Source organism: Natrix helvetica (assembly GCF_964273705.1).
Source record: "Natrix helvetica genome assembly, chromosome: 2".
NCBI lineage: Eukaryota > Metazoa > Chordata > Lepidosauria > Squamata > Natricidae > Natrix > Natrix helvetica.
This window is the reverse complement of record NC_138552.1, coordinates 109,407,331-109,432,513: the sequence shown is the minus strand read 5'-3', so window position 1 is coordinate 109,432,513 and position 25,183 is coordinate 109,407,331. Positions and strand designations below refer to the sequence as shown.

The 25,183-nt window shown below is 43.1% G+C and overlaps 1 protein-coding gene across 10 annotated transcripts in view; it reads right to left on the bottom strand.

Annotated features, from left to right (window-relative positions):
- LOC309387786 (rap1 GTPase-activating protein 1-like) overlaps positions 1-25,183 on the bottom strand; it is a gene marked incomplete at its 3' end in the record, with an annotated part of 81,349 nt that overhangs the window by 3,042 nt on the left and 53,124 nt on the right. For 2 of the 10 annotated variants that reach the window (XM_081944601.1, XM_081944596.1), the window contains exons 15-23: positions 24,688-24,774; positions 22,883-23,017; positions 12,671-12,826; positions 10,134-10,237; positions 6,361-6,477; positions 5,701-5,830; positions 5,502-5,604; positions 472-557; positions 272-341 (exon numbers count right to left, since the gene is read on the bottom strand). In XM_081944601.1, the coding sequence (XP_081800727.1) occupies positions 318-341; positions 472-557; positions 5,502-5,604; positions 5,701-5,830; positions 6,361-6,477; positions 10,134-10,237; positions 12,671-12,826; positions 22,883-23,017; positions 24,688-24,774 (942 nt within the window). Of the gene's footprint in view, positions 1-271; positions 342-471; positions 558-5,501; positions 5,605-5,700; positions 5,831-6,356; positions 6,478-10,133; positions 10,238-10,306; positions 10,693-12,670; positions 12,827-22,882; positions 23,018-24,687; positions 24,775-25,183 lie in introns of those variants that run through there. The other 8 variants (XM_081944597.1, XM_081944598.1, XR_014174663.1 and 5 more) reach the window with 8 other exon arrangements.

The window sequence follows — 25,183 nt, the reverse complement described above, 5'->3', positions numbered from 1 at the left end:
ATGGATGTGGGCTGACAAACCATGTTGGGCAAGTGGCTACCTCCAAATTGTTGGTCTGAGAAAATAGAGAATTGGAAGATATTATAGGACTAAAGATATATATATATATATAAAACCAACAGGCTTTACTTTTGACAGCATCTGGCTGTTTTTCAAAGAGGTGGGATATATAGAGCATAGCAAAGATAACCAATTCTCCTGTCACTTTTTCCCTACGTGCCCTTATCCCCCTGTGTCCTAGGGTATTGAGACCCTCTAGGAAGCAGATTACCTGTGAATTACCCAGCATGCACTGAGATACCCCTCCAGCGATGGCATCACACACAGCATAAAATGGAGGCCTGTGGAACAAGGAAGTGGCAGTTTCTTTAACCTTCTTCTCCTTGCCCTGATTCCCTGTATATGAAGAACCCACAAATCACCTCCCTACCTGAATTTCCTACATGCATTTAAAAGAAGAATAAAACATACTGGGCTGTAACGTTGAGCATCCACTTTACTGCTTTTCCCCTTTTCCATGGAGCCTGCAGCATTGCTAGAAGGGAGCAGCTGAGTTACTGAAAGGAACCAAGCACAGAAAACCAATAGGTTATATCAAAACATATCCTGGAGGAGACTCAGCTGTGACAGAAGAAGTCTGGGAATGGGATCATCAATGTTATCAACAACCTATATGTACAAATGGCATGTTTATCTGGGATATTTCTCATTTGGTAATGCTCCTTAGTAAAATTCTATTTTTGTGCCTACTATTTGGAAGATACTTGGTGGCGATCTTTTGATTTGGAATTCCAGGATTTAGAATTTAAATCTTGAGTGGGGAGGAGAAGAACATACTGTATCTTCCCTGGGAAAGGGAAGATGAGAAAGAAATTAATTTGATTAACTTTTTAAGGTGAAGTTTTTGAATTTGCATTTAATGTGTTGAGAGCTACTCTTGGCTGAATATTGTGACGTAGTTCATTGCTAAAAATGAACACGTTAGAGAAAGTGTAAATGTATATTAAAAAAAGTTACTAATAAGCATGGTACAGGAAAGCCCATTAAAATGCATGTTATCATTTTATTATTCAGAAAAATAGATAGAATTGTTGAAACTTAGCCTAAATTGAGGAAAGAAACATATTCCTCAATTGTCCAGAATTTGTCTTCATTGAAAACCAGAACAACCACAATATTCCATGTTTTGGTTCTGTCAAATCGTAGCCCACCAATTTGGTCAAAATCTTGAGACACAATGGATTAGTTTTGGATTTAAAACAAAATATATTTGCCCCTACTTTTACATAACATATAACATCAGGTGGTGGCAATGCCTGACCAGTCTTTTCTTACATTGAATTGTATCTGCTTAGTACTTGGGCTAGATACTGTATCTATGGAGATTCTCAGTCATCCAGGTCATGGTTGTCCCAAAGATGTTTTTTTCAAGAGGCAACTTCTTTGAAGACAATCACTTCTCATTTTGAAGACAGCAAAGTCCACATTTTGGACAGAGAACCGCTGGTTTGAAAGAGGGATCAAAGAGGTCATCTATATCAAAATTGAATAGTCCTCTCTCAACAGAGGGGGAAGGATATGACATCATTCATCTCTATAACACAGTCTTTTCAAAAGAAGGCGGCTCCACAGCCATTTGCACCACTCATGTAATCCTGATGACACAGGTAAAACTCCAGGTGGCCTTAACAACTTGCTAAAAGAATGCAAATGTCCAGCTGTCTGAAAGGAGTACAAATCCTTCCAATCCTCCAGAGCTGAAGAAGTTTCTTGAATGAGAAGTGAAATGTCTTCGAAGAAAAACTAGAAAGTCCAGGTGCCTTTTGAAAAAGCACCTTTGGGACTACTTGGGCTAGAGAATGAATAGTGACCAGTTGGCATTAATCTTCCTCTAAAGTTCCAGCTTGTTTCTTTCCCCTCCCATCAAATATCATGGATTCCTTTTTCTTCAGTGAGGTCAGCTAATATATCTACATACCATAAACCAATGTCAATATAGTGAGAAGCCCTGTGAGTATATAAAACCAATTACATGCAGGCCTGATTTCTTGCTAAAAGTATAATTGTTCTTCCCACTTATTTTGGTTTATGAATAAACTGGCTACTTCTCCTAATTTTGTAACCAAGGTGGGTAGTTGCTTGGGAATAATCAAACAAATTGAGGATCTTGCAGAAGTACTGACAGCTATATTTATACTCTTGCCATGAATATTTCCTTGGGTGTATATCACCCCTCCCCCTTCAATGATTACACATTAACTAAGTAAAAGTTCCTTTGAGTAAGCTTGATTTTTGATGAATACATGAACACATTCCATGCTGTTTTCTAGAAATAGCATGGAAGTAATTTGTCACTACTTTCAGGAAGTTTTCTCTATAGCCCTAGGAATCTCTGGTGATCTCAGTGGAAAAGTCTAGAAAGGAAACCTAAAAAGTGACTTATGACGAAGAGATTTTCTATTCATAGAGAAGGAACATGAATGGAGCAATAGAAAGCATCTGATTGAATCTAAAAGATCCAAGGGGATCAAAAACCCAAGGGGAATATTGGAGAATCATCTAATGGGAAAGTCATCTTTTTAAAAAAAGATACACTGACTTTGTTGCCTAAACATTTGTATAGCTCATTTTGGAGGGAGGAGAGGAGGGAGGAATTTTGAGTTACATAATTAATAGTAATGCAATTTCTGTCTTAAAATTCTGAGAATTTGGTCAAACTAAATGTGAACTCAACCTAATTTTATCTTGGCTTCAGAAGCTCATTAGGAGAGTTCTAGGAGAAAATAATCACAGTTTCTACATTCATTTGCTGGAATAGACACCTATCAGACAAGGGAGTTTCAGCCCACAAACCAGGTCAAAAATTAGGCTGGAACATATTTAAATAAATTGTTTCATCCAAGATGTTACTATATTCTGAAATTATTTCACAAATGCTGATTGTAATTCAATTGGGTAAGGACTGCACCATCTTTTGTTAACTACCTTTAAAATCCATCTAGATAGATTTCTCTGACATCTTGGACTGACCAGGTTATGTTATATTATGTTTATTGGATTTATACGCCCCCCTTCTCCCAAAGGACTCAGGGCGGCGTACACCATTAAAAAAACACATATTGCAAAAGTTAAAAAGAAATTAGATAGAGAATCCAACAAACCCGATTAGTGTGAACAATAACACTTTAAAAATTGGATTAAAATTAACAATTAAATCAAGCATTTATTTTATTTTGTTCAGGACAGGCTGGCTTGCTGGAAAAGCCAACTTTTTAGGGCGCGTCGGAAGGACCAGAGGTCGGGGATTATGCGAAGCTCCGGGGGCAGCTCATTCCAGAGGGAAGGTGCTCCCACAGAGAAGGCTCTCCCTCTAGGGGTCGCTAGCCGACATTGTCTGGCCGACGGCACCCTGAGGAGACCAACTCTGTGGGATCGCACTGGACGGTGGGAGGCTACTGGTGGCAGTAGGTGGTCTCACAGGTAACCTGGGCCTAAGGGCAAGTGTGTGTTTGTGTGTGTGTGTATGTGTGCGTGCGCCCACACACACACACACACAAAATTTCTGTTCTCTAAGCAGTCTGTCATCTGAACAAGTAAAAAGAATCCCCATTAAATTTTACCTGTTAGTACCACCACTGTATCCGTTCTAGAAGGTGGTAAAATATATATGAAATTATACTGAAAACTCTACTGGTAAACATGTAACTGATTGACAGTAGGGTCAGAAATTGTAATACTTCAATTACAGTGGTAACTTGGTAGCTTTGAAATTCATCAAATTTGGTACTCAACGCATTTTGATGCAAAAAGTTTGTCCCAGTACTCATTGTTTGGTACTCAACACACAAGCTAGAACAGTGACGTGCGGTGAGCTTTACGGCTGGTGAGGCTAGTGACATCATCAGCGTGATCCGCGGTCCCCTTCATGTTGACTCAGGAAGGAGGGGAATGGGACACACGTCAGCCTCCCTCCTGCGCACGTCCCATTCCCCGTCTTCCTAAGTCAACATGAAGGGGACCGCGGAGCACGCTCCACGGGACAGCGGCTCACGCTCCGCGGGACCGCGCCTCACGCTGCACGATCCCTCCCCCGCAATCCCTCCAGCCTCCCTCCTGCGCACGTCCCATTCCCCGCCTTTCTAAGTCAACATGAAGGGGACCACGGAGCGTGCTCCGCGGGACTGCGGCTCACGCTCCGTGGGACCGCGGCTCACGCTCCACGGTCCCCTTCATGTTGACTTAGGAAGGCGGGGAATGGGACGTGCGCAGGAGGGAGGCTGAGGCTAGAGGAGCCTCCTGCACACGTGGTCCCATTCCCCTCCTTCCTGACTCCTGAGTCAACATGAAGGGGACCACGGAGCGCTCCCATTCCCGACTACGTGTACAGAAGGCTCCTCAGCGCCTTTTCCCTTTTCTCTTTTCCCTTTTTAAAAATTTTTTCATGATGAGAGCGGTGCGGCTCTGCCTCCCCTCACCTTTAAAGCGCTCCATGGCTCCATGGCTCCGGACCTAGTTATTTGCGGGATCGCATCCTACCCCATACATCCCTACGACCAATTCGCTCTCACAGAGAGGGACTCCTCCAGGTACCATCCGCTAAGCAATGCCGGCGGGCGGTGCCCAGGAGTAGGGCCTTCTCTGTGATGGGCCCAACCCTCTGGAACGACCTCCCCCCTGATATTAGAATTACTGCTGATCTCCGCTCCTTCCGTAAGAAACTCAAGACCCACCTGTTCCAATTAGCTGGCCTGGCCCAACCATAATCATAACCATAATCTAATCCCGACCTTCCTGGCTGGTATTTTAAATTTTAAATTCTGGGGTATTTTAATTGGTTTTAATTATTAGTTAATTTATGAATACTGTACAGACTCTTTGTTGAATTTATTTGTCTGGGGTTTTGTATTTTTGTTGTTTATTGTGTATTTTATTTTTGTCTGTACACCGCCCCGAGTCCCCTTGGGAGAGGGGGCGGTTTATAAATTGAATAAACTAAACTAAACTAAACTAAGTCCCTGAGCTAGAACTTGTTGGTGTCAGCTGCCTTGTGACTCACTACATTATTCCTTATGGGAATTTTTGGGGGGGTAATCACTGTTTTTGATACCAATAAATGGTAAGTACCGAGGTACCACTGTACATGCTTCCAATAATGCATTAGTAATTTACAGTGCTTGCCTCCCCTCCCGGTTGATTAACCTTCTGTAGATGTTCAGTCCTTAATGGTGCTGTTTTTAGGGTGGGGGAATAGTCCTTTTCTAAATAAATGTTATGCTCCCCTACACATCTATGCTTTCTTCTTACGTGTGGGTTTTGATTACATTTCTCTCCTTGAGGATCATGAACACAGAAAACTCCTTCTAATCCAGATGGTTCAGTACCTACCACTGCCTTGTGAGTCAGCATGGGCCAGTTACAGTTTTGTAACAACACAATGATATAAAAGGTATCTACTCTGCCTAGCAGATCTGCCCTAGAAATAAACTAATGTCAGTGTTTACCTGGTGAGCTGGTACTACTGGGCGTACAGACACTGTCATCTAACCATGCATTCTGAACCAGGGAATCCTGCTTCTGGGGACCTTCAAGAGAACACATTAACTCCTGCACAAGAAAAATGGGAAACAGCTTTAGAGGTCTGTAGTCTGTATCTGGAAGATTGCTTCTATGAAAGGGAGTAATAAAAGATCCCACACTGACCGCTTCATTCTCTTCCTCCTCTGATGTTTCATTCTCTCTGACTCCACTACAACAGCTGCTCACATTAGATGAAGAACGGGACAGGGGCTGCATCACACAATATCCTGATGTCTGATTGGAGAGACCTCTGCTGAAGGAACACAAGCTCCAAAGAATCACTGTCACAATCCTCAAGAGCTATTTGCCCACCCTAAACATTAATCTTCCCTTCTGACAAATGTCAGCCTGTGTAGCATAGCAATCTGAATTGCTGCTTCCTAAATCCTCTGCTAGGTCAAAGAAAGGATCTTCTCCAGTGGTGGGTTCCTACCGCTTTGCTGCATGTGCACGCGCACTTGAAAGAAACTTGCTCAGAAAGCAAGGAAAACAGCGGAGGAGCGGCAATTTAATCTGCCGCCCCTGATCAGCTGGGCTTCAGAAGCTGAAATAAAGGTAAGTATAACCCAGGGGTGGGTGGGCAAGCCCACTTTCAAAGCAACAGAGAACCGGTTTGCTCTCTGCTGGATGGCAGAGTTACCGGTTCAAGAGAACCGGTCCGAACCAGTAGGAACCCACCACTGGTCTTCCCTAATGATACTGGCAGGTGCTATATTTCTTTATTCTGTGGAAATAATCTCAAGTCATCCCACCTGCCCATACGATCTTTCACGTTCAACTCACTTGCTCTTCCTGTTAGGGAATTCTGGTGAACTCGGACTGGAGGAACCATCTGACTTGAGATCAAAGAAGGGCCCTGGACTCTCCAATACCTTCTGTATCCTTTCAGCCACATCTTTGCTGGAAAGAAAAGAATAACTTTATTACAGAGAAAAAAAGCCCTTCTATGAGGTCTGTCAGATCCGTGACTAATTTTATGGATGTTCCAGAAGTTCTAATCTCCAGAATAAAGGTTGGTTCTTTTCCAGAACTACTTTTCATAATCTTAAGAAACCCACCCCTCCTTCAAATGTGAAACACAGAACACTAGCTAGTCTGTAATATCTTTCTTGGAACTTGCCAGATTCATTCATCCTTATGGCTGCTAATAAATAATTAAACAATGGGATAAATGGCTAGCTGTAAAACAAAGTATTAATCTCTTGCACCTTTATTTTTAATTTCCAAAAGTGTCTGGGCATAGTATAGTTTCTCAAGTAAATGAAAGGCTTTTGCAATTCAGCGTTTGTTCAGAAATGAATCCATTTGCCTGGGAAAAGGACAAAGATAAGCAGAGCTTATAGGAGGCACCTGGCTTCATGGTGGTAGTGATGGTTAAGGCAAGTGGGGAGTAATGCTCTGATAAATTAGTCCTTTGAAAAGGACTCAATTTTCACAGCATCCATCAAGTGAACGAATAAGCCTCCCAGCCACCATTTTGCAAAAGCACTTTGAGTATGATAAAATTCTTCTCGTGCCCACCAGAGCAAAAAAAAAAGCTCATCTTAGTCTTCTCCAAAGTGTTTAAAAACATCTTCATTACAATTACCTTCTCAGTTCATTGTAAAAAAAAAAATGTTTTTCAGCTGGGCTGAAAAAAATGTTTTTATGGCTGAGAACAGCACTGCTTTTTTAAAAATATGTTTCAGATGACCAGAAGCCATGGGTTCATGGTAGTTATGTCTCAGCCCAGTTTTTGCTTGAAGAAAAATACTCGTGGGATGCTGCCTATATTGCATTTTTTGAACTGCAATTAATCTATTTACACAATGCATAATTCAAATTTGAAGTTTGCTAGCATGAGATGTGATGCTGACTACCAGCTTGGCTGGCTTAAAAAATAAAAATAGTTGGACTTGGATCCATTCATAAAAGTCATGGGGATCAACAACTGTTAGCCTCAAGGGCAATGTTACAGCCTCTGAAAGTCACCTGCTGGAGACTGGCTTCCTCCTGCAGGTAGTTGGCAATAAGAAACATTGCTGGACTAGAGATTTGATCCAGTAGAACTTTGCTTTGGTCTTTATTCCCATGTTGTTGGAACTCTTCCGCAGTTGTTTTGTGGGTAAGCTAATTATCTCCTTGCTCCGCTGTAGTAGAGGAAGAAAGACTGCAGACACAGTCTTATGATCTCAGGAGATAGGCTGCAGTGTTGCCGTTTCATATTGATTAAAAGTAAAGCAGCTACAACAGATGCTAAATTTAATTTAAACCAAATATGGCAAGGGAAACTAGCCCCTCTCCTTCAGTCAGTGTTTCTAACTTTCTTTGTAAGAAGAAAACAAGTTCCCTGAATTTTGCACTAAAGCAAGAAGACCCCTTCCAGAAATGTTGTTTGGATCTCCCACCAAACCTAACATGAGTTGAGTTTTCTTTCACTTTGCAAAATATATCATTCTTGACACATCTTCTAGCACTGCAGGTACTAATTCTACTTTGGGTCTTCCTCCTTATTCATCTTGAGCAATTGTTGGACTTGATCCTACATTAGCCTAGCAGGAAACTGGATTAATTTGATTCGTTGCGCACCCACCAATGGCACCATGGCTATTGACAAGGGCAGAGGCAAGGAAAGTGTGACAGTGAACCACAACGTCTCTGCTCAACCATAGCCTGCTGGCCTCTGTCTCTTTCTTGGAAGAGGAAGAAACATTTAATCATCCTTCCTCAGTTTAAAACCTTGGCCAATAATACCACTAAAGCAGAACTTGTATGCAAACTTCAACACCAAATTGCAGTATTTTCAATATAATTACATTTGCAATGCTTTAGAATGATTTTGCAAAAACATCCATGTTGCTTTTATGACTGAATACCATTACTTTTAGGAAGTTTTTATTTCTTCTGCTTTCGTTCCATTTTCAGGATAGAAAGAAAGGGGTTTTAGGTCTTATTTGTTTTTATTCTGAGGGGCTGAAGGGTGGCATTGCTTCCATAAATTATTTGTATAGTGCAACAAGCTGAAACGTTGGTGAAGAGCTTATCAGAGTAATTAAGAGAACTGTCCCAAAATAATTACTATCACAGACATGCTCATCTGGTAATCAAACAAAGAGAAGCAGGTAAATTAATTAGAATAGAGTATGGAGCCTGTATGGATCAGGTTTATAATTATTTACAGATACAAGGTTAGTTGTTAATATACTATACAACAGAAATAACATGCAAAGAATATACCATTGTTCAGCTCTTCAAAAATTACTAGCAATGTGCTTGTACATGCATCTGTTTATCTAGATCTGTTTATCAGGCACCCCAGAAATTTAATGGAGTCACAGAGCCTCATCTTGTGTGCTGACTTCCGAGATCCAGATACCAAATTTAAGTGAAAACAAATCATTTCAGTGGCACAGGTTTGCACTTAGATAAAAAGGCAAAAAAAAACCTGGCAGATTAATCCGCTCCACTCTAATGTAGAAACATGACAATGGTCTAAACAAATTGTTTTTGTTATATCACCACATAGCTATCATGACCTCCTTAGCATTCAGGAACCACTTCGGTTTTATGATATGTACAGCTCCTAGCTAGAAGACAGTTATCTAACTCGATCTAAGTCAACAAATGCATTAATGTAATGAGTTTCTTTTAGATCTTTTTTGCTTAATTTGTGGTCCCACAGCATGTCCCAAATCAGCTTGCTAGAATTTCAGAGCATGCTCGTAATTTGATCAGAAAATCACAGTGAGGTCATTAGTTTAGGGCCAAATTCAAGCAAGAACAATGCCTCTTCTTCTCTCATTTTTAATCCTTATGTCAACCCTGATAATTATTCCTTCCTCTCTGCTTCTTTTCCCTTGAATCTTTCTCATCTCTGTATGGAGATTTTCTTCACATAGGTTCAACCTAGTGTTCTCTTAATCCATTTAAGCTAGATTCTGCAACAAAAAATTATGTCCTATGCCCAGTTCAGAAGTTGAGTTTTCAATTGTTCAAGAAACTAAATTCAGAAATGCTATGAAATTGTCCCATGAAAGCATTAATATGTTTATTACAGAAATCACAGAACTGTTAGGAAAGTCATCCTGATAGACTCCAGGATGACACATCAGAAACAAAAACACACAGATGGAGAAAATGGAGTCAACAGGCTGCATGATAAACAAAGAGGAACACTCCAGTTTGGGTTTGATTAGCAAGTAGCTTTGGACACAAGCGCTCTTGGTTCTTGTAATAAAATCAGAGCCCATGAGTCACAACAGTAGATTAAAAGTTACAGCTGAAATTGCTACCCAGTGACAAAGAAAATTACCTTTTGAATGCACTAAGGATCTCTCATGCCAACAACGTTCATACAGTATAGCCATACTAACCCCATCTTTCAAAATCAATGCCCTCCCGATATATACAGACTGCACATCTCTTACATATTGGTTAAAGGCCATGATAGCTAGGGATTTTGGCAGATGCAGTCCAACTATACCTGGAGGATACAAGGTTGGATTAACACTTGCACCAAACACTATTTCCTCCCTCTGCTCTAGTTCTAGTCCTGCCATTTTTCCCATGGTCCATACCTCTTCTCCTCTTGGATGTTCTCAATGCCAATGGCACTACTACGTCTCCCATTGAAGCGGCTGCCTCGGTTGCGTGATGGGCTTCTCCCAGGCAGGGCAAAGGACTAGTGGAGAGGAAATGATAGAAACGAGAAAAAAAAGAGGAAGGAGGAGGAAAGAAATAGAAAAGCACGAGTTGGAACAGGAGCAAAAGATGGAGAACTAGATTTCCAGATCCTGTCCGTACATTTAATGCTAACAGATCAATCTGTCAAACTTAGAAAGCTAAAGAAGCTAATTCAATAGAGAAAATGTAGAATAAGAAAAGAAAAAGCAATACACTAAAAGCAATAAACCAGTAATTGCAGAGACAACAGTGAGAAATACTTTAGATATATAGAATGATACTGGCGCGGAGACAGTAGACAATATAGATTGAAGGAGAAAGAAAAATAGAGGGGAAAAATATACAGAGCCACAGTTTGAACCAAACAAAGCACTGATATTAGTTTCAACTACCATTAAAAATGATGCTCTAATGTCATTCCCTTCCTGAATGTCCAGAAGAACTTCCCTCCTCCTTCAAAACAAATGTTCATTATATCGCTGATAACAAACCACACGCATCTTGAACAGAATGTCAGTATCTACTTGTCATTCTAGCATTTATTTTCTGTACATAATTTCTCCAAATGGAGATTCCCTCTCCTGGCTTTCCTTCCAACAAGCAGTTTGGGACCTAGAAATCTACAGCAGTGGCCAGAGAAAAGAATTAATTAGCATCTTGACATGGATTTGTGTAACTATGGATCTCAATGCCATCTTCAGGCTAATAATTATGATAAAACTGTGGTTCCCTAAGAGGAGTGACTCCAACACCCAGGATTCATTGTAAGCAGCAACTTCACATGCGTACTCTGCTCCCAGACCTGCAAGTTCAGTGTTGGGAAAAAGGCTTGTCCTTCATTAACAGTGGACTGAGCCTTGGCTGAATGGAAGAACATATGATTTGAATGCAGTAGATCCCAGCCAAAACCTCCCAAGTATATACAGTATGCAGTCAAGTCAGACTAACTAATAATCCACATATTTTCTAACAATAGTGACAAATCCATCCTAATTGCCCAGACTGTCTATAGGAGGGTTTTCTCCACATGCTTTCCATGCCTGTTAAACCAGAAATGTTCACTTGCATGCACTAGTTCAGTGCACATCAGCAGGTTTAATGCCTGGTGAAAACTACTCCTATTTCCTTCATTTGAAGCTGTCAGATAATCATGAAACAGGCTTTATTTGCTACATCCCCTATCAAATTATCCTTAATAACAGCACACAAAATTAAAGATTGAGAAACTGCAAAAACTGAGAAGAGGGGAAATACTCTTTTTCATTGTTTTTTTCAGAATTTCAGTATCATAGCATTGTCTACTTCGGTCCTTCCCAACTCGCACCTAACTTGGCATACCCATGCCCTGCAATCTCCTTAATTTCTGGTATGCCCCTGCAACATGGCCAGTCAGGAACACGGTGAAATTGGTTGGCAATGAGAGAAAAGAGGGACCATGCAAGGAAAATTGGGATGGGTATCAGGGATATTAAATTTCATGCTGGCATGGATTTTTGTTAATGGGAGGGAAAACACTTCAATTCAGCACCGGGGACATGTCTTTAGATGAATTGGATGGAGAATTGAAAACATAATGTTTTTGATAGACTTGGTTTTACAAGGAAGTGCCATGAAGTCACTGTTTAGACTAAGGACATTAACATGAAACAATCCCCAAGAGTTCTACCTGGGTTTACAAAATTGTCTGCAAGAAATCACTTAGCTTGGTCATCTGCGGTTTTCAAGATGCCACTGATAAGCTCCTTCATTTAAACATATCGTTGCTTACTAATTAAGCTTTGTTACTGAAGCCTCAAGGGACATTTTTAATTTTTTCTCCCAGAGATAAAATGGCCAGGATGATCCATATTCTGATAACCATCATTTTTTTCCAGAAAATGCATATGACAACCTACTATCATGTACGAAGCCATTTACAAATACAATTTCAAAGTTACAGTGCTTTTCTTGCACAGCTTTCCTTGCTCATCTTGAGCCTTGGTTGAATTTCTCCCAACAATCATCTTTCTTGCACCAAGATCTTTCCCCAAAGCCCTTCTCCTCTAATGCCACTGGCATGTGAGGATGGTGGGAAGCAATCTTTTGGTGTTAGTATAAAAGCTTGTGTTTTTTTAAACCTTTAAAATATCTGGTGTATTTGTGACAGTACAACCTTTGTTGACTTTTACCTTAGATTACCTCCCTATTTTAAAGTTCTCCCATTATACCACTTTTCACGTTAATGGAGTTGGGTTCCAAACACAGAGGACTATGACTGACAAATGAACACAGAGACATGAAAACAAATCCATGTAGACATCTGAGCTATTTTTACAGAGTTACAGCTACCAGCAAAGAGTGTTGACAAGCAGCAGGTCTAGAGAAAAATGGGTAAGAAGGGGGTGAAGGCATGCTTATTAGCTTCCCCAGTCCCTACCCCACAAAACCTTACCGCAGCAATAGCCTTGGGACCCTCGGCGACACTTTGGTTGAGGGCAAGGCCTGCAGTAGCTGGGCGGTTGGGTAGAGTTGCTGGGGGCTGCTGCTGCTGCTTCTTCATGGCTATCCCCATAGTGTCCAGGCTCTGGCTACGGCCTCGGATCACCCGCTGGAGAGAAGGGCAACAGGGAAACAGACACAGACACATTGACATACACACACAAGGAGAGCACGGAGAGTAGCAGAGATGCTGGTGGATAAGAACTGGGAGGCAAAGAATACTAACCCTGGACTTCCTCTCACTATTGGATCTCAAGCAAAGAAAGTATCCCCTCCCCCCACACACACCAATATCCAAGTGGACAGAAGAATCTGCCCAAACTATCCAAGGCTACAGTCTTCATTAAGAACTTCGTTGCTTTCCTCTAAGTCAGGGGTCTCCAAACTTGACAACTTTAAGCCTGGCAGACTTGAACTCCCAGAATTCCCCAGCCAGCTCTGCAGCCAGCTTTGTTGGCTAGGGAATTCGGGGAGTTGAAGTCCACCAGGATTAAAATTGCCAAGGTTGGAGACCCCTGCTCTAAGTGATACTGACCAGCTACAGTATAATCATGATTCTCTAGGGTAATTCTTTCTTCTATTATATGAACCTTGAAGACACAAACCAGGACACCAAATCTACCTTATAGTACTGAAAGTAAGATGTTATCTCAAAAGAAATATGAATTCATTTTCTAGCTTTTTATGCATAGTTCTACCTAAGCTGGTCAGCTCAGACCACAGAACAAGCAGCACCGCATAATGAACTATTATCCAGAAAGAAAAAGAGCGTTGGTACTTACCTAATATGCCTCTTCTAATAAGATGGGGATAGCATCCATGTATGGTTAACACTGTCCGCTCTCAGATTGGACTGAGTCTGATTAATAATTAATTAGTATCGCTATATAACCCACCCTTGTGGGATCTTACCCAGCTTTCCGGTGAAGAACAAGAAAAAACACGCAGACTCAATGTGTTATTCTCCCCCCAAAAAAACCCGGAAAACAACTTTAATATACAAGCAATCACAGAACGAAGAGCTACCTCAAGTCAGACCCGACTGGCTTGATCAAGCAATCAGAATTGACCAGGTATAAGAAAAGAAGGACCAGTCCCTATCCAGGATGGGGCTGGATGCTATCCCCACCTTATTAGAAGAGGCGTATCAGGTAAGTACCAACACTCTTTCTCAATAAGGTAGGGATAGCATCCATGTATGGGACATACCCAAGCTGGATTGCCCATATGGGAGGGACCCCGACTGGTCCAAATCACTTGTCTGAATACACGGATTGCAAGACCCTGCTGCCAAAGGCTGCATCCGAAGATGCAAATTTATCCAATTTGTAGTTGTGAATGAAGGGCAAAGGGGACGACCATGTGGCCGCCCTACAAATTTCCTCTATGGACGCCTGGGTCGCCCATGCGGCCGAAGTCGCCGCACTCCTAGTTGAGTGAGCGGTGATCCCCTGGGGAGCCGGCTCCTGAGAGGATTGATACGCCTTAGCAATGCAGTATCTGATCCACCTACCTATCGTGGGAATGGAGACCCTGTGACCCAATGACATCTCCTGGAACCTAATAAAGAGAGATTCAGAACGCCTGAAATCTGACGTCCTGTCAATACACTGTATGTCTCACATCAAGCTTGTGCCAGATCCGTTCTAACGCGTGACTGGGGTTTGGGGAAAAATTTGGCAGAACCACTTCCTGCGCCCTGTGAAACCAGGATCCTACCTTGGGTGTGAACGACAGATCCAGTTGAAGCACCACCCTGTCCTTGTGGAATGTACATAATCCCTCCCTAATGGACAGGGCATGCAACTCTGAAATCATCCTACCTGAGGTAAAGGCAACCAGGAAGGCCACCTTCATCATGAGGAATTGTAGCGAGATGGGCTCAAAGGGAGGCTTTGTAAGGGCTGAGAGAACCTTCGACAAATCCCATGTGGGTATCTGTGAACCGTAGGTGGTCTGAGGTTCAATGCCCCTTTCAAGAACCTCTTTACGGTAGGATGCTGAGATAGGGGGTGACCTTCACCCCAGGACAAGACCGATGCTAGCACGGCCACCTGACATCTAATAGTATTTGGCGACAACCCCTTATCCAACCCGTCCTGAAGGAACTCCAGTACTTGGGGAACAGAGGCTTGGGTCGGAGTGACATCCCTGGTGGAACACCATGAGCAGAAGATCCGCCAGGTGGCCTCATAGATACGGTCTGTAGAGGGCAATCTAGATGCCTAAATGGTGTCCACAACCTTGGTGGAGAGCTGTTCCCGAATCAGGGCCCTCCTCTCAACCACCAGGCAGTTAGTTGTAGCCACTGTGGATCTGGGTGTTGAAGAGACCCCTGGCTCAGGGAAATCCTGTCTGGAGGTATCCGCCATGGAGTCTCCACAGACAATGCCCTGAAGTCCACAAACCATGGGCATCGCAGCCAGTGGGGCGTAATGAGAAAAATGTCCGCCCTGGTGTAGATGACTCGACGAACAACCCTGGCCAACAGAGCTGCCGGAGGGAAGGTGTAGAGGAGCCCCTGAGGCCAAGGGTGGCGTAGGGTGTCCACTCCCTCTGCTCCCGGCGTGCGGAACCTGGAGATGAACCTGGGGAGCTGCATATTGGCCGGGGAGGTGAACAGATCCATGACCGGAACACTGAACCGTCGAGTGATCTCCTGGAAGAGACAAGGGTGTAATTGCCATTCAGTCTAATCCACTGTGGTCCTACTGAGCCAATCGGCCTGTACGTGTTCTACCCCTGAAATGGGTTCGGCTGAGATGGAGAGTAAGTGGGACTTGGCCCAGTCACCCAACTCCCTTGCCTCCCGCATGAGTTGTTGTGATCTCGTGCCCCCTTGTCTGTTCACATGAGCTTTAGCCGACATGTCGGTAAGTACTAAGACATGCTGTTGTTCAATATACCATTTGAAATGGCAAAGGGCCAGTCTGATGGCCCTGAGTTCCAATACATTAATACTGAGAGTGGTCTCCTCGAGATCCCACTGACCCTGAGCCATATGTCTATCTAAGTGTGCTCCCCAGCCTACTAGGCTAGCATCTGTGGTGATGGTGACTCTGTGCTCAATCCTAAAATGACATCCCTGTTCTATGGCCGAGGATTTCCACCAACGCAGGGAGGTTCACGCCTTCCCCAGAAGGGGTACCCTTGACAAGGCTGTGCTCTTTCTCTGTCTCTGGAATGGTAACAGGAACCATTGAAGTTCCCTGGAATGCAATCTGGCCCAAGGCACAATGGCGATGGTGGATACCATCTTTCCCAAGAGCTGAGATAACATGGCCAATGCAATCCTGTTCGCCCCCAATACCTGTGTTACCAGGTTCCTAAGACTGGTCATATGCTCCTCTGATAAGAATACCTGCTCCGCCTGTTCGTCTGAGATGGAGAGTAAGTGGGACTTGCTATCAATCCAGGCCCCCAGGTGTAGAATTCTAGTCGTTGGCGTGAGATGGCTTTTTGGGATATTTATGGAGAACCCATGTGATTGTAAGGCCCATATAGTGAGTGCAAAGTGGCTTCCTCCCTCGAGGTAGACTGGCTTCCTCCCTCGAGGTAGACTGTACCAAGATATCATCAAGGTAGCAAAGTATTCAAATCGGTATACTCCGTAAATGAGCAGCCAGAGCTGCCAGTATTTTAGTAAACACACGAGGAGTCGAAGAAAGACCAAAGGGCAACGCCCTGTATTGATAGTGAACATTGGCATAACAAAAACGCAGGTATTGGTGGTGGTCCCGGAAGATAGGCATGTGTAAATATTCCTCCGTTAAATCCACTGATGTAAGGAAATCTCCCCCTCTTAAACATTCCAAAATGGTCTGTAACGAATGCATTTTAAAACTCTTAACTTTTAAATAACGATTCAACCTTTTAAAATCCAAGATAGCCCTCCATCCTCCTGAGGACTTGGGAATGACAAAGAGTATAGAGTAGAACCCCTGATGGCATTGGTCCTCCGGCACCTCCTGGATGGCCCCGATATCCAGAAGGTGCTGGATAGCCATGCGCATCAAGAGGTCTCTCTGTGGGTTACGGGAAATAGGGGAACAAGTGAGGAAACTGGGTGGGGAGGCAATAAACTCCAGCACCAACCCGACCTTAACTGTGGCCCATACCCAGCCATCCAAAGTGGTGGTATCCCACTGGTCTGCAAAATGCAGTAAGCGAGCCCCAATGGGGAACCGATCCTCTGACTGCTCACTGCTTACGGTTGTATCGGTTCCCCCCATCTTGAAAGGGCCGTTTGTCCTGGTCACCCCTTTGCTGTCGATAGGGCGGCTGGCGTTGGCAATTGTATTCATATCCCCGGAAGAACCCACCATAATTCTGCTGGTTATATGTATGTTTTCTAGGGTAGGGATTGGGACGGGAAAAATCCTTTTTTATGGTGGACGGTAAAACCTTACGTTTGTCCTTCCCTTCCACCAGCAACGGTGTGAGGGCATCCCCAAACAAGCTCCCCACTTTATACAGTTTGGCAGTCAGTCTCCACTTGTGCCGCATGTCCATTTGCCATTGTCTGAGCCACAGAAGCCGGCATGAGGCAACAGCTGATGCCATGGCTCGGGAGGCAAACTGCGTGGTGCTCAGGGTGGCATCAGTGGAGAACTGCACAGCGGCGATGATCCTGATGCGTCCTGGAGTCGGTGGGTATTCTCTCCTGTAAATGCTGAAGCCAGGAGATGCTGGACCTGGAGAAGAATGAAGCGGCTGTCGAGGCCCGCATCGCCCATGCAGCCGCCTGGTGCCCCCTCTGGAGGGTCTGATCTGCTCTCTTGTCCTCAGGTTTGAGGAGCTTTTCCTGGGAACCTGGTAGCATAGTACTTGAGCGGAGCGCCGATATTGGTGGTTCAACAGACGGCCACTGAAGAAGCTTATCTAACCCCTCTGCCACATTATAGTAGCGCTTGTCCGCTGCAGATGGGGCCGGTCCAGCAGTGGGGGCAGTCCATTCAGTCCATTGCCTCTGTACTGTGTCTATGAATAATTGGGGGGGGGGATGATGTCCGCCTGCCATGTCTGCTCCTTGATGTCTGCCATGCCTGCCATGTCTGCTACCAAGTACTGGCCGAAGTAGATGGTGTCGGGACCGCAACAGTGTCCCCCTGGCCTTCGAGGGCAGATGCGACCTTGGCCTTGGCCAGTAGGGGCTTAAAAAGATCAGATGGGAAGAGGCAAGCAGTGTGAGGTTTGTCTGGTGTTGCACTCTCCTCATCAGAAAGCTCTGCCTCTCTAATTTCCCCATCCTCGGAGCCATGAGCGGGGCTATCAGGAGATCCAATCAGATGGGGTTCATCTGTCCCGGTAGGGACGGCTGCTCTCTGCAGGGCATGAGTTTGACATGCCCCCACAGCCGGGTGACCCCACTCCTGCAGGCCCGCAGCAATGCCCTGTTTAATGGCCTCTGATATATTTTGAAAGTCGAGTCCCCACCTGAGGTATGGGGTGTGTACTCGGGGCACTACAGGTGGCCCATTCTGACTGGGGTCTGAGGGGCAGCTGAGGGAAAAAAACTCCTTAGCTCCCGGTCTGAGGTGTTGGAGGGGCAGCCATAGAAGTTTGAGGGGCGGCGCCCCAAAGGCCTGATGTGTCAATGGTCAAAATGGGGCCAAAGGGACCCAAACTCAAGTCCCAAAAGGAGGGGTCCCCAATACCTGTATTGGACCCAAGCTGGTCCTGTTGAGCCGTGGCTGATTGGCGTTGCTCGTCTCAGTTAATGTGTTTGGCCTTAGCCACAGGCTTCAGGGACTTTTTTGACTTTCCAGTCTTGGAGGCCTTGAGGGACTTGGCCTCTCCACTAGCCTCCGAAGCTGAAGGGCATGGTGGAGAAGAGTGAGCCAGTGGGGCTGCAGGCCTTGAGGCCTGTCCCTGACCTTCCCTATGCTCCTCACTTGGCAGGCCCGGAATGCTGCTGTCAGTCATGGCCAAATAATTCGGAGACAAAATGGTGGCCGTGCCTCAGCCAGTGGCCAAGATGGCAGTTCATGCCCTTTTTGGAGCGACCATTAGTCCAGGCGGGAGGTAAACAGCTTCTTCGCTCCTCGCCCCGTGTCTTTGCTCGCCCAGAGAAAACGATGCTGCCTGATCCCCTTTTTGTCTCTGCACCTCGCCCTGAGCTCAAGCCTCATAATAGCACGGAAGGGCAAATTGTTTGGTGCGTGTGCACTGAAGGCAGCGCAGCTCCGACGGCAAAATGGCTCAGGAGATAAGTAGACGAGCGGCTGGAGGGATCGGCCCGCCCGAGGCTCAGGGCAGTGCTTCATCTGAAGGTGATGGGAGATGCGCAAAGGAAAGCTGCATCTTCACCTGGCTTGGATGCTGCGGGCTGCAGATAGGGCACTCAGACAGGATGCGGGCGTGTGGATCGGGTCAAAGCACTTGGTCCCTCACAGCCAGTCAGGCAGATAAACGGCTTACCCCCTGTCAGGCGATTAAACAAATTCCTCCTAGGTGACAAGCGACTGACAGGCCTAGGCACCAAGCCCAACACGGCCACCGGGGAGCCTTGACATTAAGTGAGATTATAGCTCCAGATAGAGACCTTACTCACAAATATTCCTCAGAGAAGAGTTTAAATTGATCAATGTTCTCAAGATATGTCAAGTTGGATAACACAGTCGTCCCAGAGTGGACTGAGTCGGAAAGCTGGGTAAGATCCCACAAGGGCGGGTTATATAGCGGTACTAATTAATTATTAATCAGACTCAGTCCAATCAGAGAGCAGACAGTGTTAACCCATACATGGATGCTATCCCCACCTTATTGAGAAACAGAAGTCACATATCCTGAATTCCTGAATGTAAGCATCAATTACTCCTTCTCATGCTCTGAATGGAGGTTCCTCCGCCACTCACTCTGGCATTTAACATCTTTCATGCCAAATTTAACTATCCTGAAGATAATGTGTATCCTGAAAGTTCTTATCTAAAAATGTCATCAATAAAAATTAAATTATCTTTTTTTAAGGTAATATTTCCATTACAATTACTGAAAAAATAATTATAAAATTAACTTAATAAAGTAAAATGATGGTATATTGAATTATAAACTAAGTTCCCCATGATTTTCTCTAATGGCATACAAGAATAAAAGCGGTACTAACTTTCATTGTGTTGGCAGCAGTTTTACATATAATCACATCTCTAATCTTTCACTTTTTACTTCTGTAGGAAATGTATTTCTTTCAACTATTCAACTGCTCTTCTATAAAAATTATATAATATCAGGCAGCACTGCTTTCAGTTTATGTTGAAACGTCTTTCCTCTGTCTTTCAATTTTTGTAATATTGACAGTGATTGTATTGATGTTATTACCTAGTTTGGGTAATGAAACTTCTGCAAGAAAACAACCAAGCTCAGAGAGAACCCTGAGCTACAACTATTCTTCTGTATCAAGACCATGACCTATTTCGACTTTGAGTCTATCCTGCCCTCCAGGGATGGGTTGCTGCCGGTTTTACTACCAGTTCCCAACCCGTGTGCAACCAGTATTTGCGAGCAAACAATTTACATTGAACTGCGCACGCGCAGTCACTAAAAACCAAAATGGCGGCGGCCCAGCAGCAGCAAGGGAACCAGTTCAGGGGCATGGCAGGCCTGGGCCGCTGCCGGTTCTGCGACCCAGCCCTGAATTCCACTATCGGTTCGCCCGAACCAGGCCGAACCAGGAGCAACCCACCTCTGCCGCCCTCCCACATTCCTTCCTCTAACCAATGTCCAGGTGATATGTTTTATATCTGTGTACTGCTCAAGCACAAACCCAGTTAAAGAATTAGAAATCCCATGTTCTATGTAGTTCGACCTTTCCTTAAAATGTTTCCAGCAAGTCAACTAGAAGTTGAAGTTTTCCCAATACCAACCAGCACATCCTGGGGAACGTCCAATCTATGAACTATTCTAAGATCATATCAAAATTCAGATATTTGGCAACTGACTCGTATTTATAACAATTGCAGTGTCCCGTGCTCATGTGGTCACCTTTTGCGACCTTCTGACAAGCAAAGTCATTGGTGAACCGAGATTCACTTAACTACCGGGTTACTAACTTAGCAACTGCAGTGATTCACTTAACAACTGTGGCAAGAAAGATTGTAAAGTGGGGCAAACTTCACTTAAAAACTGTCTCACTTAGCAATAGAAATTTGGGACTCAATTGTGGTCTTCAATCGAAGACTACTTGTATAGACAGTATGTGCTCAGTATAAAATGCATAACAATTTTCTCTGTGATGGTGTACACAGAGCAAAAAACAACAACAACAACATAATATTATTTGTAATTTGTAGGCTGAGATCCTTCAAATCTTTGGTCTGATTTACACATGAAATACCAACGAGTATGAATTTTTGTGCCACTACAGACTGGAGTTGGATTCCCTTTTCTAGTCCCCAGATTTACTTCACTCAAATATACAACATATAATTGATCCTGGCTATTGCTACCATAGCTGTGGAAAGCAGTACCCTGTGAAACACAATTAAACCATCTTTCAAACACAGACATGTGGGGAAACAGCAAGCAGAGATGAGGAAACATGGACCATGATATCAGCTGTCCCCCTTATGTATTTTTATACAACACAGTGATGCTACTATGAAAGGGCAGTTCTTATGCTGTGATATCGCAACACACATTTCAGCATTTTTAGAATTAGCATCATGATTAGGCCTCCAGATTTCCAACATTATTTCTCCAATTTCTCATTCCCATTCTTCTCCACTGTATTGTAATGAGAGTAGGGGATGCAAGACTACATAACTAGACAGAAAGAAAGCATGTTTGATAATTTAAACATTGTTTCTATGCTTTAATAATTTATTGTACACCACCCAGAGTCCATCTGTGAGGGAGATGGGCAGTTCCAAATTAAATAAAATTTAACAAATTTCCCCCTGGAATGTAAAATGTGTTATATTTCAAATATAAATGATCAAATCCACTTTCCCTTCCACATAGTGATCAAATATACTTTCCCTTCCAGCTAATGTACAGATACAGACACATAGAAACCAAAATGCCAGGTGGGAGTCATATTACAGATATTACAATTTGTCCTCAAAGCATGAAGTGGGGATTTTCCATGGCCTTATTTTCCAAGAAAAATGAATAAACTAGCCTAGTACCTAACAGCAGAGTTCTGAGATGTGAAATTATGTGGCTTACTTCTCAGCTTTGAAAAAAAAAACCCTCCCCAACATAATATGAACTTACAGTTGCAGGCCTACCTATTGCAATATTTTAAGTGGCCAGGTGTGCTTTTGCACAACTTCATATTGTGCACCAACTGGGTCCATTCTTGAAGTGTTCACTGTCACTTATGTTGGTTGCCAGTACTTCTGAGTGCAATTCAAGGTGTCGATAAAGACTTTTTTTTATTAGGGAGTCCCCTCTGGTGGGCTAGGTATAGAGCATTTTCTATTCCGGCAACTTTTGCTTGGAACAGTGGTGGGTTTCAAAAAATTTTAGAACCTCTTCTGTAGGTGTGGCCTGCTTTGTGGGAGTGGGTTGCCGGCCATGTGACCAGGTGGGAGTGGCTTGCCAGCCATTTGACTGAGTGGGCATGGCCAACTTGTAAAATGTGGTGAAACTCACTTAACAACGCTCTTGCTTAGCAACCAAAATGTTGACTCAGAAACTCTGGCATTTGAAGCATGCAAGTCTTAAAGCTGTCAAGTTACAAGACCCTTGCACCCCTAACCCTTTAGAAAAAAAAGCCCCAGGGGTGTTCAAACTTGACAGCTTTAAGACTTGTGGACTTCAACTCCCAGAATTCCTCCTCTCACTCTTCATCTTGATGATGTAAAATGGGTGGGTGGAGGGAGCTGGAATCGGTTCTAAACGGCACTGTAGATTTGTGGAACCTCTTCTATAGAAGAAGTTAGAACTGGCAGGAACCCACCCCTGGCTTGGAACCTCCTTCCCACAAGATTAAATTGCCCCTGCCTCTGTTGGCCTTTTGCATAGCTTTAAAGACATGGTTTTGTCACTGGGCCTGGGGATCTCTGTGTAGGTCTCAGTCCAAGCAATACCTGTGTTGTAGCTTTTTCCCCTCTTGGCTGCAGATTGTGTGTGCTGTTGTTTCTTTATTGGTACTAGCCAGAGCAGCGTCAAGTTATAAACATGGAAGGACATTGAGAAATTCAGCATTTACACCATCTCTCACCTTGAAATTCTCAAAGAAGCCACCACCCCCATTCTCGATTTTGTCCTCATCTCCTGAGGCCAGGCCCATCATACTGCGGCTACGAATCTGCAGTTCTTCAAAAAGGCTCTCCAAAAGTGCACTGCGGGTGCGATCCTGCTCCAGGAAGAGAGAAATAAAGAGAAGCATTGTTGTCAAAGATTTCAAGTCAAACTTTGGAAGTGCATGTGCAAAAGGGAAAGAGGCAAAATAGAAGGCCATTTCATGTCTGGATGGGTTACATAATCTGTTGAGTCATAGTTCAGAGCTTACATCCTTCAGTGTTAAGATGTTGCATTCAGTTTAAAAGTTCCTTATTTATTTACTGAAATATATGTTAATTCTGCTTTTCATTTAAAAAGGGCCAACACTAGAAAGTTAGAAACAAATAAGCAGTGGGATGCTTATGAGGATTCTCTGTCTGTCCGACCCTACTTCTAAAAAGGAAGAGTAAATAGGAAGTTTGCAGGTAAGACATAGGTTATGCTAGAAAAGGAACCTAGGCAGTCATTTTGAGAGAACACCCAGGTATGCTTTCACAATTCCAAATTCCAATTCAAAAAGACTGCCCACCTTGCCTTAGGAACTATTTCATAAAAGCCTGCATGCAAACTAATATTTAATATCAAGTCTTATAATCTAGATCCCTCTTCAGAGATTCAGCAAGAGAGCTTCTGGGAAAGGAATGTCTCCACGGTGATGGTATAGAATGTCTCCTAGTTGAAATCTGCCAGAAAAAGAAGACCTGTATCTTGACAAGTTGATGATAAAGATGATAATTACTAGTTTGAGGTATAAAATAATTTATTCTTGTTGCCAGTAAGTTCAGGCTTTCCTTTATTTTTTTTTGTTGTTGTTTTTACTCTCTTTTTACACATGACACTTCTGTATACCAGAGTCAGCAAAAATAATATGTTATTGAAAATATTTTTTTCTGGATGGTTTCACCCGAGGTTCCAAGTAAGAGTCGGAATGCATCTGTCAAAAACATCATACAAATACAGCCATCCACTTCCTTTTTAAAAATAGCTATTCTGAACATTCCTTAAAGAACTTACCATATTATTAATCAGCTAGTTTTTAGGCCCATAGTTAATAGAGCCAAAAGTGGGCAAATCAGAAGGCACCAGATTGCAGATGAATTTCTTAAAATGAAAATAAGAACATTTTTATTTTGGATTTGCTGAAGTTTTGTGATTTCTTAATTTTATGAATTCAGTAGTTTAAACTGGGCCACTTAGTAGGAAAAAATGACTGTAATCAGTTACACCTTTATTTATTTCTGAAAGCTCTATGCCTGTACAGCTAAACTAGCAAGAGTAACAAATTAAATATCTTACTGGACAGAGTTCATACAAATCAACTGCTGATAGCATTTAAGCACATTTGCGTGAACTGAATTGTATAAGGATTTCAGGAAAACTTGTAACCACCCCACTTCCAAGAACAGCCAATCTCTGATCCAGCTTCATCCAAATGCTTGTTTATTGATTATTGTTACTATAAGATGTTAAATGGCAAAAACAGCATGCCATTTGATTATGTCCTTATTTGAGAATTTGTCCTTTTCTTAAGGGAAATGTTCATTTTAAAAGGGCATCAAATTCTTTTCATTCATTCCCAACTCTTAGGAATCTTAAATGTAATTTTAACATTGGGAGAAATTTTCCAAAGCTGATATTTCAGCAATTTATATGCATTGCTAATTGTGCATTTTCATTTCATATATTTTGTTTCATACAGATATTTGCTTGAAAAGTTATTAATAGAAATGTAATCAAACTTACTTCCAACTTGGCAAATTTCTCAGCATGGTAACAGCTGTACTCTGCATTGATAAGCTTTGCCAGAAGAAATTCACGGAACTCTGTGCCCTATGGGGAGGAAAAAAGGAAGGCTCCTCCATCATGTCGGACATTCCGTAGCGTCTTCTCTCACTTTAACCAATGAGAACTACAACCATTCTGGTTTAAGAATGGAGGGTTTGGGAATGCTTTTTAGCAAGCCAAACTAACATGGACTCTATGGAAATACAAGAACCCAGAAGGATGTCTTAAGAATGTGATTCCATTCACAGTGTAAAGTCGCTCTCTCCCACAGCAATGTACATGATTCTCATAGGGAAAAAATTATCTTCTATATAAAAAGAGTGTGAGCTTTTCTTCAGACAGCCAAGCGTCTGACCTGGATTTTATGACCTTTACTGTGTTGGTTATTAAACAGCCACATTCACTATGGGATTGGGTTTTTTTTGTTGCCAAAAATCAGAAGTAAATGCCACTT